The following is a 13176-nucleotide window of genomic DNA, read 5'->3' on the forward strand; positions in this document are numbered from 1 at the left end:
TATGCCAGGTGGTCTAGGACTCAATTTCACAGAATTCCCATAGGAGAGTCCTCCCTTTTTTCTTATTCATATTCATATACACAAATGCTCAAACATGCAGTTACCCCCTCTTATCTGACTCTAATCTGTTCATGGAAACATGCTTCCAGCAAATTTCAGAAAGCAGACATTTGGATTCCGTTTTTTTAAGTGGGAAAGATAATAATGCATTCTAAGTAAACCCAAAACCCCAATCAACTTCCCAAAATATCACCATATCTCACTTAACATGCTTAAATACTATGTAAAAATATCCCAGTAATTTTCTATACTACAAATCAATTAAGACACCCTTCACTTAATTAGCACCTATGGCATTCCTTGGTGGGAAGGTTTGTGTGTGTGCAGTGAACGGACGCTGCAGGGGATCAGGGCTGCTCCTCCTGGCATTGCCCTTGCCTAGTAATGTCCATACATAAGGACATGATATTGGTAGACTGTAAATACCACCTCAATTGGACCTGGGTTTGCAGGGCCCTCAGGCATCTGGGTGAAGCAGATTGGGAGTGATGAGGAATTAAAGCTTGAGGGGACAAGGTAGGGAAAGGTGATAATGATAACATGCAGGATATTTAAAGGAAGGAACAGCAGAGGCAAATTTACAGGGAGAACAGGGTGTTTCCCTTGGAGCAGGGGACAGCACTGCCACATGCTACACTCCTCTTGTGATACTCATGAGCAATGAAATGTTTTTATTTTGGCTGTGCCCATGTGGATTCATTGTAATAGGCATGCAATACAAACAAGAAGTGTTAATAACTTGACAGATATTGATGACTATTTAAAAAATGAGAGCTTGGATTTAAAAAAAATTCAAAGTCTAGAAAACACCACAATGAGATAACATGTCACACCCATGAGGGTGGCTCTATAACAAAAAATAAGCAAAATAGGCAAGGCTATGAAGAAAGTGGCTCTCTCACAGGTGCTACTGGGAATATCAATGGTGTGGCCCCTGTGGAAAGCAGTTTGGCTGCTCCTCAAAAAGTTAAACATGGAAGTACCATACGACCCAGCAATTCCACTCCTAGGTCTATACTTGAAAGAACTGAAAACAGATACTCAAAACAAATACTAGTACAGGAATGTAGACAGCAACACTAGTCACAATAACAGAAATGTAGAAACAACCCAAATGCTCATCAACTGATGAATGGGGAAACTAAACGAGGCATATACATATAGCAGGGTATTTATTCAGCCAAAAGAAAGAAACAAGAAAGAAAGTGCTAACACCTGCTACATCATGGCTGGACCCTGAAAACATTATGCTAAGTGAAAAAGCCAGTCACAAACTGTCACGTATAATTCCAAATACAGGAAATGTCCAGAATAGGAAAATCCATGGAGACAGAAAAGACCAGTGGTTGCCAGGGACTGCAGGAGGAAAGAATTCAGAGGATGTCTGCTTCACAGGTATCACGTTTTCTTCAGGGGGTATGAATATGTTTTAGAACGAGATGGGGTAGGTGGTTGCACGACAATGTGAATATTGTAAATGCCAGTGATTTGTTCACTTTAAAATAGTTAATTTTATATGCATTTCACTTCAATTTAGAAAAAACTTTGAAAATAAAAGTAACATTCATATTATCAGTACATAGGTCAGTGCCGTTCATATAGGCAGTAACACAGGTCTGATCTATGAGTGAAGGAAGGAAGGAACCTGTCCATGGTCTACAACGCCCTGCTTGCCTAGGCCCCTGCCCACCTCCCCAACCTCGTGGTACTCAGTGCTTCCCCATGCTCTCTGTTCCTGCTCCTCCCTGACCTTTCCCTAGGCTCTCCTAGTGCCAAGTTTCTGTCACAGGACATTTGCATGACCTCACTCCTCTGCGAGAGCTTCTTACACCCCTCCCCACTGCCCTGGTTAATGTCCCTTCCACCTTCAACTCTCAGCTTGGCTATCACCGGTTCCAGGGAAGACTTCTCTGACCTCCTTGACTGGGTCTGCCCCACCTCATACTCTCACAGCACAGTGCTTTCTCTTCAGGTCACTCACCACCATCACATATTCTCTTACCTGTGCTCTTCTTCCACTAACTCTGGTCTCTTCCTTACAACATAAGCTTCCTGAAGGCTGGGAATGGGTCACTGTGTCATTGAGGAGGGACAGTTACTACTGTATTCTGCCCCCACCCCAGGCACGGTACCTGACACATAGTATATGATCAATAAACACAAACAAGGGAGGAAGGGAGGGAGAGAAGTGGGAGGAAGGAATACATCTACTCATCTGGTTTCCTTTAGAAATCTATGAACACATTATCTCTTAAGGATTTGATAATAGGGGTCCCTTTCTAGGTTCCTGTGTGTTGATTCTGACATACGGAATCCCTTCTTAAAATCTGTCTCTGTGAAGCTATGGTCCTCCATCCTCAAAGCAGTGTCTCCCAATGTTCGCTAGCAGGAAATAAGCTCCAGAAGTAGTGAAGCTCCAGAAATACTGAAGTGTGAAGTAGAAGAGAGATGAACCGTGCCGGCTTTGGAGGGGACTGTCTGTCGAATAGTGTGGACAGCACAGGCACTGCCTACATATACTCTGATTTCTCCTGCTGGTCTCTGACTCTGGGACGGTGAGTCGTTCTTTATCTTGTCTCTTTGTGTTCTTGGTCTGCTGCTTCCCCATCCTGCCAGTCTTTCTCCTTCCTTCTGCCTTTGCCTTGAACCCCTCTGATTTCTTATTCAGATGTTTCTTCCTTCTATCACATTCCTATGGCCTCTCTATCTTCCTGCTTTCCATGTACTTAACGGTAACTCGGGTTAGTATCTGAAAACCTGAAAATTTCTAAGATGCAGCAATGTTTGCTGCTGGAATTAACAAAAGGTGCTGGCAGACTGTCAATCCCATGGCAAGAAGAGCCATGAACCTGCCTTGTCTACTTGCTATGCCACAGGAGAACCTGGGGGGAGGGGATGTGACTGGTCTGGGACCTGCCACTGGGAAGGGATTGATGGAAATAGACTCAGAGTCCACATTGTGTTTTGAAGGGTGTAGCATTTCCAGTAGGTTTGTGCTCATCTCCCTGAAATAATCTATGCTAATTCTTTGTGAAGAATTCATAGTCTACCATGTTGCTAAGCAACCAGCCCAAACATGTTTACTGTGTAAATCTCTCTGGAGGGCCCTGGGCTGTACCCATTTCCTGAAGCATGAGGGAGGAAAGAGGTGCAAAGCAATCTGAAGCTTTGGGAAAGGTTGCTGAAGCTGACCTGCAAATATGCATATTTGTAGACATTGTTTCCCCACCATATCTGGAGAAACACCAAGGCTCAAGTAAAATTTTTGAATATTTTTTTTTCTGCTACTGGTCAAAAGTGTGGGCTCTGGAGTGAGACTTCCTAAATTCCATCCCCAGCTCTGTCACTGAATAAGGTACTTAAGTGTTCTGGGTTTTACTTTTCCCATCTGTAAAATGGAAATAATAATTATGCATACTTCATAGGACAATTGCGAGGATAAAATTAATATGGTTAAAGAGTGCCTGGCACATATAAAGAACCCAGTAAATGTGAGTCATGCTGTCATTGTTATTTATTATTCTATAGAAATGGATCTATTTTTTTGTTTGCTTGTTTATATGAACAGGAGAGTTTACCAGGCAGGAGATCAGCTAAGAAATGAATCCTTTACAGGGGTGAGAATCCATGGAGGTCAGAACTACAGCAGCCCAGAATCAAATCCATTCCAGGCCAGGGGTGAGCAATTCACAGAGCCTCCATGATCACTGAGGTACAGGGAGGATGTTGGCAGAACAGCCGTCAGGAACTGGACAAAGTTGAGGACCCCCCACAAAGGGATTCCTAAGGCCCCTGCACCTCCCCTGTCATGGCGTGTAACACACTTCATGGCCACTTGTGACTTCGTTGTCTGTCATCCCACTATGCCTGTCTTTAAATTGTTGTAACCCCGTTCCTAGCACATGCCCATTAACCTCTCATAAATGAACTTATTAGCCAATGAAGTACAGCACCTGGGCTCTGATGCATCCACACTCCAAGTACAAATTCAGACAAGTACAAATTCAGACAAGTGATCTAGGAGGATGTTGCCCCAGTGGCCTAAAGAAAAGGAGAATAGGCAGGGGGGTTGACAGGGTCACACTAAGGTCTCAAAGCCCCAATTCCAAGGACAAGGCGGCCACAGGAGTAACAGCAGAAAGCAGACAGGGCCTGGGGTGGGGGTGTGTGGGGGGGCAGGAGGCAGTGCTTAATGGACCTTAAGAAGAAGAGCCACATCTCTTGATTATAACCCAAAAGTCTTCTTGTAATAAAAATATCAGCTACATCCTAAATTAATGTTCACAAATGTTATGTCACAACATGACTAATTTTAACCAACACTTTACTGAAGTATAACTATATACAAGAAAGTACACAAATCACAAATGTAGAGCTGGATGAATTTCCTTTTACAAAGTGAGCACACCTGTGTGACCAGTACCCATACCAAGAGACACCAGGAGGCGGAGCATTAACAAAATCCCTTGAGCTCCCCCGCAGTGCCCTGATTATGGCCTGTGCCCAACGGCAACACCACACCTAAACTGGGCTTGATTTCAAATCTTGTGGAGATGAAACCTCAACAGTATTCCCTCCTCTGTGTCTTCCCTCTCTTATTCAGGGTTATGTCACAATATGATGACTTCATCCAAAATACACAGGGAAATAACAGCCCATGCCCAGCATCACACCAGATATTGTCAGAATGCAAGAAAAATGAAGGGCACATTCCCTGATCTTGGAGAAAGAACACTCCTCTATACATATACTGTTGGTTACAAATTCAGCACTTACTTCAACCACTTCATAAAAACCTAGAACCCTATCAGTGTTCAGTACTGTCTGTATGTTTGTGTCCCCCACTGAATTCATACATTGAAACCTAGCCCCAGCACAGTGCTATTAGAAGGTGGGCTTTGGGAGGTTGGAGGTTGTTGGGTCAGGAGGGTAGAGCCCTCACAAGCAGGGGAACTGCCTTATAAAAGCAGCCCAGGAGACTCCGCCTCCCCTTCTCCCACATGAGGACACAGTGAAAAGTCTAGGAAGTGGGCTCTCACCACACACTGAATCTGCTGGAGCCTTGATCTTGGACTTCCCAGTCTCCAGACTGTGAGAAATCAATGTCTATTGTTTCTATGCCACCCAGTCTATGGTCTTTCATTACAGCAGCCCAAACAGACTCAGGTGGTATTCCATTACAAGGTACTCAGCTCTTCTCAACTCTGCTGGAAGGAGGGTGGGATTCTGTAGTTTGATAAGTAAGTGGCAGTGGGAGTCTGGCAGATGAGGTTAAAAGAGGTATGGGGACCATTGCTGAGAGGCCAAGCAACTTGGCTAAAGCCTCTGGCCACATGTTAGCTTCCGGAGAACAGCACCAGGGTAACCCTAGGGGCCTCTGAGAAGCATTTGAGAAGACTCACTTATGGGTGCAAGAAGGTAAGCACCATGTGGAGAGAACAACTGGACACTGAGACTCTTCTGAAAAGAGGACCACAATTCCTGCTAAATGGTGAGTGTCAGGGGTACTGAGCAGTAGGAAAAGGGTGGCCCTCCCTGCTCACTCCCGAGTTACTTAGGTTAGCCAGAACAGGGATTCCTAGGAGAAGACCCAGAAATGTGGGAGTGGCAGACAGGCATGAAAAGGAAATTCAGGGGAAGGAACCAGTGGGTCTGCCTGTCTCTCACTAATAGATGCAGAAGCAGCTATGAAGGGAACATGAATACACACACACACACACACACACACACACACACACACACACACACACACACACTACCCCATTCTCCCTCTCTGCTCTGTCTCCTTGCTCAAGCTGCCAGGTCACTGCATAATAACCAAGCTTCAAAGGCTGGGCTGACAGTGGCGAGGGAGATCCCAGGTGGTCCTGTCAGACCATGAGTGGGGGGAGCAGTGAGACTGAATCCCTTGTATCTGCACAAGGGTGATGGTGAGGGACTGTCTAAGAAGGCGGGACAAATGATCCAGAGGGTGTATTCTGGAAAAGCAAAGAAGAACTCTGAACTGGGGCTGCCTAGAGGTACAAAAGGCACTGGATGGCTGAGGGCTTCCACCATCTCCCACCTCCCACTTAGCAGAGATCCTGGGCCCTTCCTTTTTCCTGGATTCCTCCAGCTGTCAGGGGAGGCCTGTGGGTGCCCTCTCAGAATGTTTGATAAAGCAGAAAATAAGATAAAGGACTACAAAGGAACACTGAATAAAATCAATTTGTGAAATGGCTATATGTGTACCTCTTTATTCATTCATTAAACAACAGGATCTAACTGCAGATTCAGTGAGCGCCATGTTTAGAATTAGACTTGAGCATAAGTCACACTGTGAAGTCCTGCAGCAGCTGTGTATCTTCTAAAACTATCTGTGACTCTCCTTGGGATAAAGTCACAGGGGTTGTTAATGCTTCCATGGTGTGTTGTTTATATTCCTACCTATAGGAAATGCTAAGTTTCAGTTAGAGGTTAGAGAAAATGCAGATGCTGTTCTTTCCTATCTAAGACCATGAATCCCTTAAATTTTCTCTATAGACCCACTGGGTGGGGTGGGGGAGGTCTGTGGACTTCAGGTTAAGAACCTCCAAGGGGAATCATCAAAATTCTTTTCAAAATAGCTACAAACTTCAACTTCATGCAACTATTTGGGGCTAGAAATCAAATTCTCAGGTATGGCCTGAAAAATCCAAGGGCTTTTTCCTACAACCTCACCAGTGACTTAGGGAGACAGAGGCAGTCACTCTGTATCCTACAGACATCCCAGTTTTCAGTGGCTACCGGAATCTAGAATCCTGTTCCCTGTCTTCAAGGAACACCTTCAGAGAACCTTGCCTGACTCTTCCCCTCCTTGTCAACATGTGCACAGCCATCACCCTGCCTGTCACCTATCACCCCCAAGGCCACCTCTTCTACTGTTTCTGAAATGTCAATTGTGTTGTCCTTTCTCTGTTTACTCTGGGTCAGTGGCTGAATCAGTCAGGGCTCAGTGGCAGCCAAACCACTCTAGTGAGGTCTCCATATCAGCACATTCATGCCTCTGCATTCTGTCCAAATCCTTGTTGCTGAGGGAACCAGACAAGGGAATGTGGATGGATGGGTCTCAAGTGTCAACAACTGTTTGTTGTGCCCCTGCTGAGTGAGCACTGGGTTACAAAGGTATGGTGCAGGCATTCACATTTGAAAATAACCCTGACAATAATCCCAAATGGCTGGACACTGGGATACCCTTATTCACCAATAACTTCTTATAGGGCACTTACTAGGTTCCAGACACTTAGTAGGTGCTGGGAATAAGTATTATATAAGTAAACAGATATGAAAGATCACACCCAATTATAACAAGTGTTTTAAAGAATTTGGAAGGAATGAGATTGATCAGAGAAGGTAATGGGGGAGAGAGTACTTTGTTACATGTGGCAGTGGACAAAATCCTCCCTGAGAAAGTGAAATTTAAGCAGAAAGAGACCTAAAGCAAGAGAAGCCATCTGTGAGAAAAGCCAGAGGCAAACAGGAGGGGCTGATGTCTTTAAGAAGGATCATAAACAAGAAGGGAGACTGAGAGTACCAATGGAGGGGTAAACTGGCATGAGGCTGGCTGGAGAGGTAAACACCTGCCAGATCAAACAAGTGAGGGAGTGGACAGAACGGTTAGTGAGCATGGCCTCCAGAACCAGACCAGCTTAGCTAGACTCCAGCTCCAAAAGTTCTCTAGCTGTGTGGCCCTGGGCAAGTCACTCATACTCTCTGAGCCTTAGCTTCCTGATCTTGAAGTTGGGATCACCACATACACCCTTCATTGGATTGCTGAGTGCATTAAGTGTAACACATTCAGAATGGTGCCTGGCCCAGAGTACATGCCATGTAATCGTTTGCTATGACTTGCTCCAAGGTCAGTGAGAAATTGAGGAGGATTCTAAGCTGGGGAAAGGCATGGTCCAGTTTGTCTTTAATTCTTGGACATTGTATGGGCTACTGGTTATCAATAAGACAAAGAGTTGGAACGGCTCTCGAGGTCATTTACACCAACTCCTTCTCCAGTTATTCTCTCTAGGAATGGGAGGGGACAGTGCCTGAAGGGTCATCACTGTGAAAGGCAGAAGAATGGCTGTCCTTTTAGTGCACTGGGTAGGAGAGAAGCTCGAGAGGCAGCAGGCTACAATTCTGGAGAAGGGCTTATCCAACCACACCCCCTGCCAGCGGGAAACCCACCACTCCCATTTCAGATGGTGCAGGGTCTAACATCTGGCTGCCCAGCTGGCTCTTAACTTCTGCTGGTGTCACTGTCACTTCTTGGACTGAAAGTGCCTCAAGGACAGCAGCCATTTCCTCCCACTCTCATTATACAGTGATTGACACAGGGTCTCAGAGCTTTTGAATAATTGATTGGAAAAAGGAAGGTGGAACCACATGCCTCTAAGGGATCTATAGGCTCTGTAAGGAATGGAGAGAGCCTTGGGAAGTCATTACAAAAAATGCACCTGCCCCAGGACCAGCCTACCTCAAATCACTCCAGCAAGATCTTTGCCTCCCATTCTCCAGAGGACATCTTGCACTCCCCCACCTCGGGAATGTATCCTAGAGTTCAAGGCCTCTGTAAGGCAATCCTTCCAAACCTCTTCCCCAGACCCTTCTGCTGCACTGTACAATGGGGACACCACCCACTTCCTACCCAAAGGGCCTCTGAGTACAAGCCAATGCATGGGATAAAAGCCCTCCTGTCTCTAGGGACATCTTCAGAGACATCGTGGGGGAGGCCACGGCAAGCCCCTCTGGCTGGGAGGAGCCAGGGTCCTTCAGGCGCCTCCACATCCACCTGACTCCCCAGACTCCGGGTGCTGCCGGCCCAGCTGCCCCTCTCCAGCTTCCACAGGGACAGCAGCCACCTCCCCTCTGGTTTGTGGTGGTTTTCCCCGTTCTCCGCTAAGTCAGTGCTTTCCCTACGCCAGCCCACAATCCACCTCCCTTCTCTTCCCGCTCTCAGTTCCCATTCCACTTCCACCCAATTCTGCCTCTTCTCACGTGTCGCTTAGTCTCCCCTAACCCTCCACTCCCCTACCCCTATCTCCTCCCAGTCCCCGCCCACATTCCTCTCTGAGCGCCCTGTGCACACTCCCCGCTCAGCACCCGCTCCCCGCATTCCCCTCCAGCCCCCCACACTCCCCTCCCAGCCCCTATTCCTATCCAAGTTCCCTCTTCCATTCCCTCTCATACCCTCCCTTTAGCGCTCGCGGTCTCCATTCCTCTCGCGTACCCCCAAGCCTCCCTCCCCTAATTGTCCTCCCCCACCCCCGGCCCTCCGGACCCTCCTCGGCAGGTCTCGAGCAGGTCCGCCGGGTGCTCCCCGACCTGCTCAGTGGTGCAAAGAACCGCGGCTGCTCCCGCCACCCGTTCCCCCTTGCTGCCGCAGCCTGGGAGACCCGTCCGCGCCCGGGAGGCCGAGGCGCCGTCCCCGCTCACCTGTTGGGCCTGCCGAAGCACGCCAGGTCTCGCCTTCTCCGGATCGGGGTCCCGGTCCCGCTGCAGCAGCCCTTTCTTGGGGTGCATGTGTCGGCACAGGCAGGTGACTCCGCACAGCGCGAGGATGCTGGTGGCCGTGCCCAGAGTGGCGCCCAGAGCAATCACGGGCACCGAGAGCACCATGGCGCCAGCCTCTGTCGCCGGACTCGGCCCGCCGCGATCCTACCCCGGCCCGGCCCGCCGCCGCCGTTGCCGCCACCGCCGGGCAGCTGCTGGGATCCGGACGCGCCAGCAGCTCTCCCGTTGCCGGAGGGGTGGGGAGGGAGGGCGGCTGCAAGGACGTCAGCGGAGGAGGCCGGGCCGGGGCCGGCTGTGCGCCCGCACTCAGCATCACGTCAGCTGGCGCCCGCTCCCCGCCAACACGTGACCAGACCCCCGCCCAAAGGGGCAGTAGCGTCTCAGGTGGAAGGAACCATAGGGTCGTCTCAGGCCATTCCTCACGTTCTGTGTACGAGGACACTTGGTCCCAAGAAGGGTAGGAGCTCGCCGAGGTCACACTGTACGTTAGTGATGGAGCCCAAGTCTGAGGCTCCTTCCGGATATGGGTCATTTTACCAGGCTGCCCACCCTCTGCTCACCTTCTCAGGCTGTAAAAACGGGTCCTCCAGGAACTCTTAAAACGCTCAAAGCTGAGACTCCCCATCTCCCGAACTTGCTAAGTGTTTGCTACCGGGGAGAAGGGGCAGGTAGCAGGGCGGGGGAGTGTTGCGAGGTCTGGGGCTGACCATCGCCCATGACCTGGTGAAGATTCCATTTACAACGTCCCCTCCTCTAGCGTTGATGCTTACTACCAAAGTTGATCTGCAGGTGGCCTCTCCATTTACAGAATCGGGAAGCTGAGGCTCAGAGTGGGTGTGGGCAACTGGGAAACCCAGTCAGCCTGAACCCAAACACAGGTTTGCAGATTCCAAGTCCACAGGTCACGCTCAGGGAAAGGACTTGTCTTAGAAAAATAAGGAGTATCAAATGCAGCAGCCAGGAGTCCACACTTGATTCAGAGAGGGAATAAAAGAAGTCTGCTGTCACCGTGAGGGAAAAATTAGAATTCCAGGCACAAAGAGGACTGTTTTAGATGAGACAGTGATTTTTAGGGTTTTTCATTATGTGGAGTATTTAATTTAATTCAGCAAGCATTTGCTGTCTAGGCATGCTGGGCACATTGAGAAGGGGTGTAGGCAATTTCATCCACAACAGGGCTTTCAAATGCCCACGAAGCTGATGACTCCCAAATCTAGGATGGCTCCAGCCAGAACTTCTCTGCTGAGCGTGCCACTACCTTGACCACTACCTGCTACCGCCCAGTGTTTCCGTGATCTACCCTGTATAATAAACCTCCCATGACCCAGTGTCTTGGAAAAGTTATTTTGTTACTGCTCCCAGTTCTGTGAGTTGACTGGGTTTAGCTGGGCTGTTCTCCTGCTCAACATGATGTCTTCAGGTGGGTTGGAACCTCCAAGATGGTGTACTATTTGCTGGGCAGTTGATACTGTTTTCCTCTGGGAGCATAGTTGGGCTGTCAGCTGGTGCACCCTGGTTCTCCTCCCCATGGCTGGAGCTCCTTATGGCACAGCAGCCAGGTTCAAGAAGGAACTAGCTGCCAGTTTTATTAAGGCCTGGCTTCAGAAGTTATAGGATATCATTTCCTTGGTCAAAGCAACAGTCTCCTTCTAATCCTTTCCTTACAGGGCATTAAAAAGGGTGTTTCTGAAATGCAAAGCTGATTCTGTCACTCACATGCATACTCCCACCAGCCTGGAATTCATTCAGGAAGCTAAAGTCTCTAGAGCTTCCATACTATCGTGGGTACACACAGCAGGCTCTCAGTAACTGTGGGAAGAGTGAATGACACACATGATCATCTCATGCAGGATTTCCAGTGGCTTGGAAGTAATCCCATTTGCTAAATGAGCTCCATTTGATTAAATTGACTACTCCACAAGTATTTATTTTGTGCCTGCTGTATGCCAGGCACATTTTTTCTACTGAGATCCATTTGCTACCAGCCACGGAGCCAAAATTCCTCAGTCCCTATAGACATAGCATTCTTTCTCATAACAGCTTCCCTGGGAAGTTTTCTTGGCTCCCAAGTCTGGCAATGCAAAATGTTTTGGGGGAAATGAGAGGTTTAATTAATGCTGTCAGTCCAGATCCCCCATGCCTGAGCTCCTCCTCTGGGAGGCCCTCAATGTTATCTAGCAGGATCTGGGGTGGAGGTGAGGGGAAGGGTGAAGAATACTTAATATCAGACATGGTGTGATGGGGGTGAGACACCTGTCTTGTGGTCCATTGTTACTATGGTTATGGGGATGACAGCAGCTGCAGTGACCTTCATTTTTAACAGAAAGAGGGACCCCAGCCCAAGAAAGTTTGCCTTTTGCCTTTTACTCACACACAGTGAACCTGTGGCATGGCTAGGATACCTCAGAGGATTTGAAACCCAGTTAAGTCACCAGGACTCTGGGTCACCTTTACTACATCTCATCAAAGATGTGACTTTTGCTTCTTGGTTATGGATATCCAGGCAGCAGCCTTTAATGACAACTCTCTAAGAAGGGACAATAATGAGTTCCTTTGAACAACACCATCTCTATTGAGTAAGGAGGTTTACAGAGTCAGCTGAATGGAACAGTTGAGACGGTCTAAGGATGAGGCCCACAAATAACTGGAAATGCTGGGGACACCAGACTTCCAAGGACAGGGCAAAGTTCTTGAGGGAGTTTCTGGAAGGCTGAGGGGTAGGACTCGGAAGTTCCCCAGCCTCTTGGTGAAATGTCATCATTGTTATTTTGATGAATATTTTACTTGAGGGATGGCTAAATATTCTGAATAACCACTCTCAATTTCTAAGGTATTAAAAGGCTTTTGTCTGGTGGAAAGGATCTCAAATATGGAAGGTCCTCTTATTTAGCAAGCATTTATGGTGTTTGCACATAGTGAAGGCAGGAGGGAGGAACATGCATGAGCAGAACAACTGAATTTTTTTTGTATTGAAGTATCATTAATATACAACTTTATATTGGTTTCAAGTATACACCACAGCTGTTCAACAGTTACCCATATTATTAAATCCTCACCCCAACTAGTGCAGTACTGTCTGTCAACATAGGAAGAATGGTTATTGTAAGATAAATTCCAACAAATTCCAACCGAAGTAAGCAGGAGAAGAGAAGCAACAAAGGGCCAGGCAGTTTATTTGACTGCAATCCCTGGATGATGTTCCGCAGTCTGAAACACAGGCCAGGGAAGTCACACCCAGCAGGGCAGGCAGCAAGTTTTTAAAGAAGCCAGGGGGAGGGAGAGCAAAGGTGTACAGGGGTGTGAGGATTGGCTCGTCTAGGGTACATGGGGGTCTCTCATTGGCCTTTAGCCGGGTACTGGAAAGTCACCACTAATCCTTTAGCTTGGGGGAAGGGCTCTAGTTGGGAGGGTTATCCGATCAGGCTCTGGAATGTTGTCAGACCGGAACCTGTTGGTCTCTTTGCCTGTTTGGTGAGGCCTGAGCTTGTCCATCAGGCTCACCCCTTCCCCTGGTGCCTCCAGCCTTACAGTTATATTCTCCATTCTGTACCACTATCCCCACGACCAACTTAAATTATGACTGAGAATTTTTGT

General features: G+C 47.9%; 1 protein-coding gene across 2 annotated transcripts in view; it reads right to left on the reverse strand.

Moving 5' to 3' along the window:
- SYT13 (synaptotagmin 13) overlaps positions 1–10207 on the reverse strand; it is a 63245-nt gene extending 53038 nt beyond the window's left edge. The window contains exon 1 of one of the 2 annotated variants that reach the window (XM_036891894.2): positions 9505–10207. In XM_036891894.2, coding sequence (XP_036747789.2) covers positions 9505–10114 — 610 coding nt within the window. In that variant the 5' untranslated portion in view covers positions 10115–10207. The remainder of the gene's footprint in view (positions 1–9504) is intronic. The other variant, XM_036891895.2, reaches the window with a different exon arrangement.
- Between the last annotated feature and the right edge of the window lie 2969 nt (positions 10208–13176).

This window comes from Manis pentadactyla, chromosome 9 (genome assembly GCF_030020395.1).
Source record: "Manis pentadactyla isolate mManPen7 chromosome 9, mManPen7.hap1, whole genome shotgun sequence".
Classification (NCBI taxonomy): Eukaryota; Metazoa; Chordata; class Mammalia; order Pholidota; family Manidae; genus Manis; species Manis pentadactyla.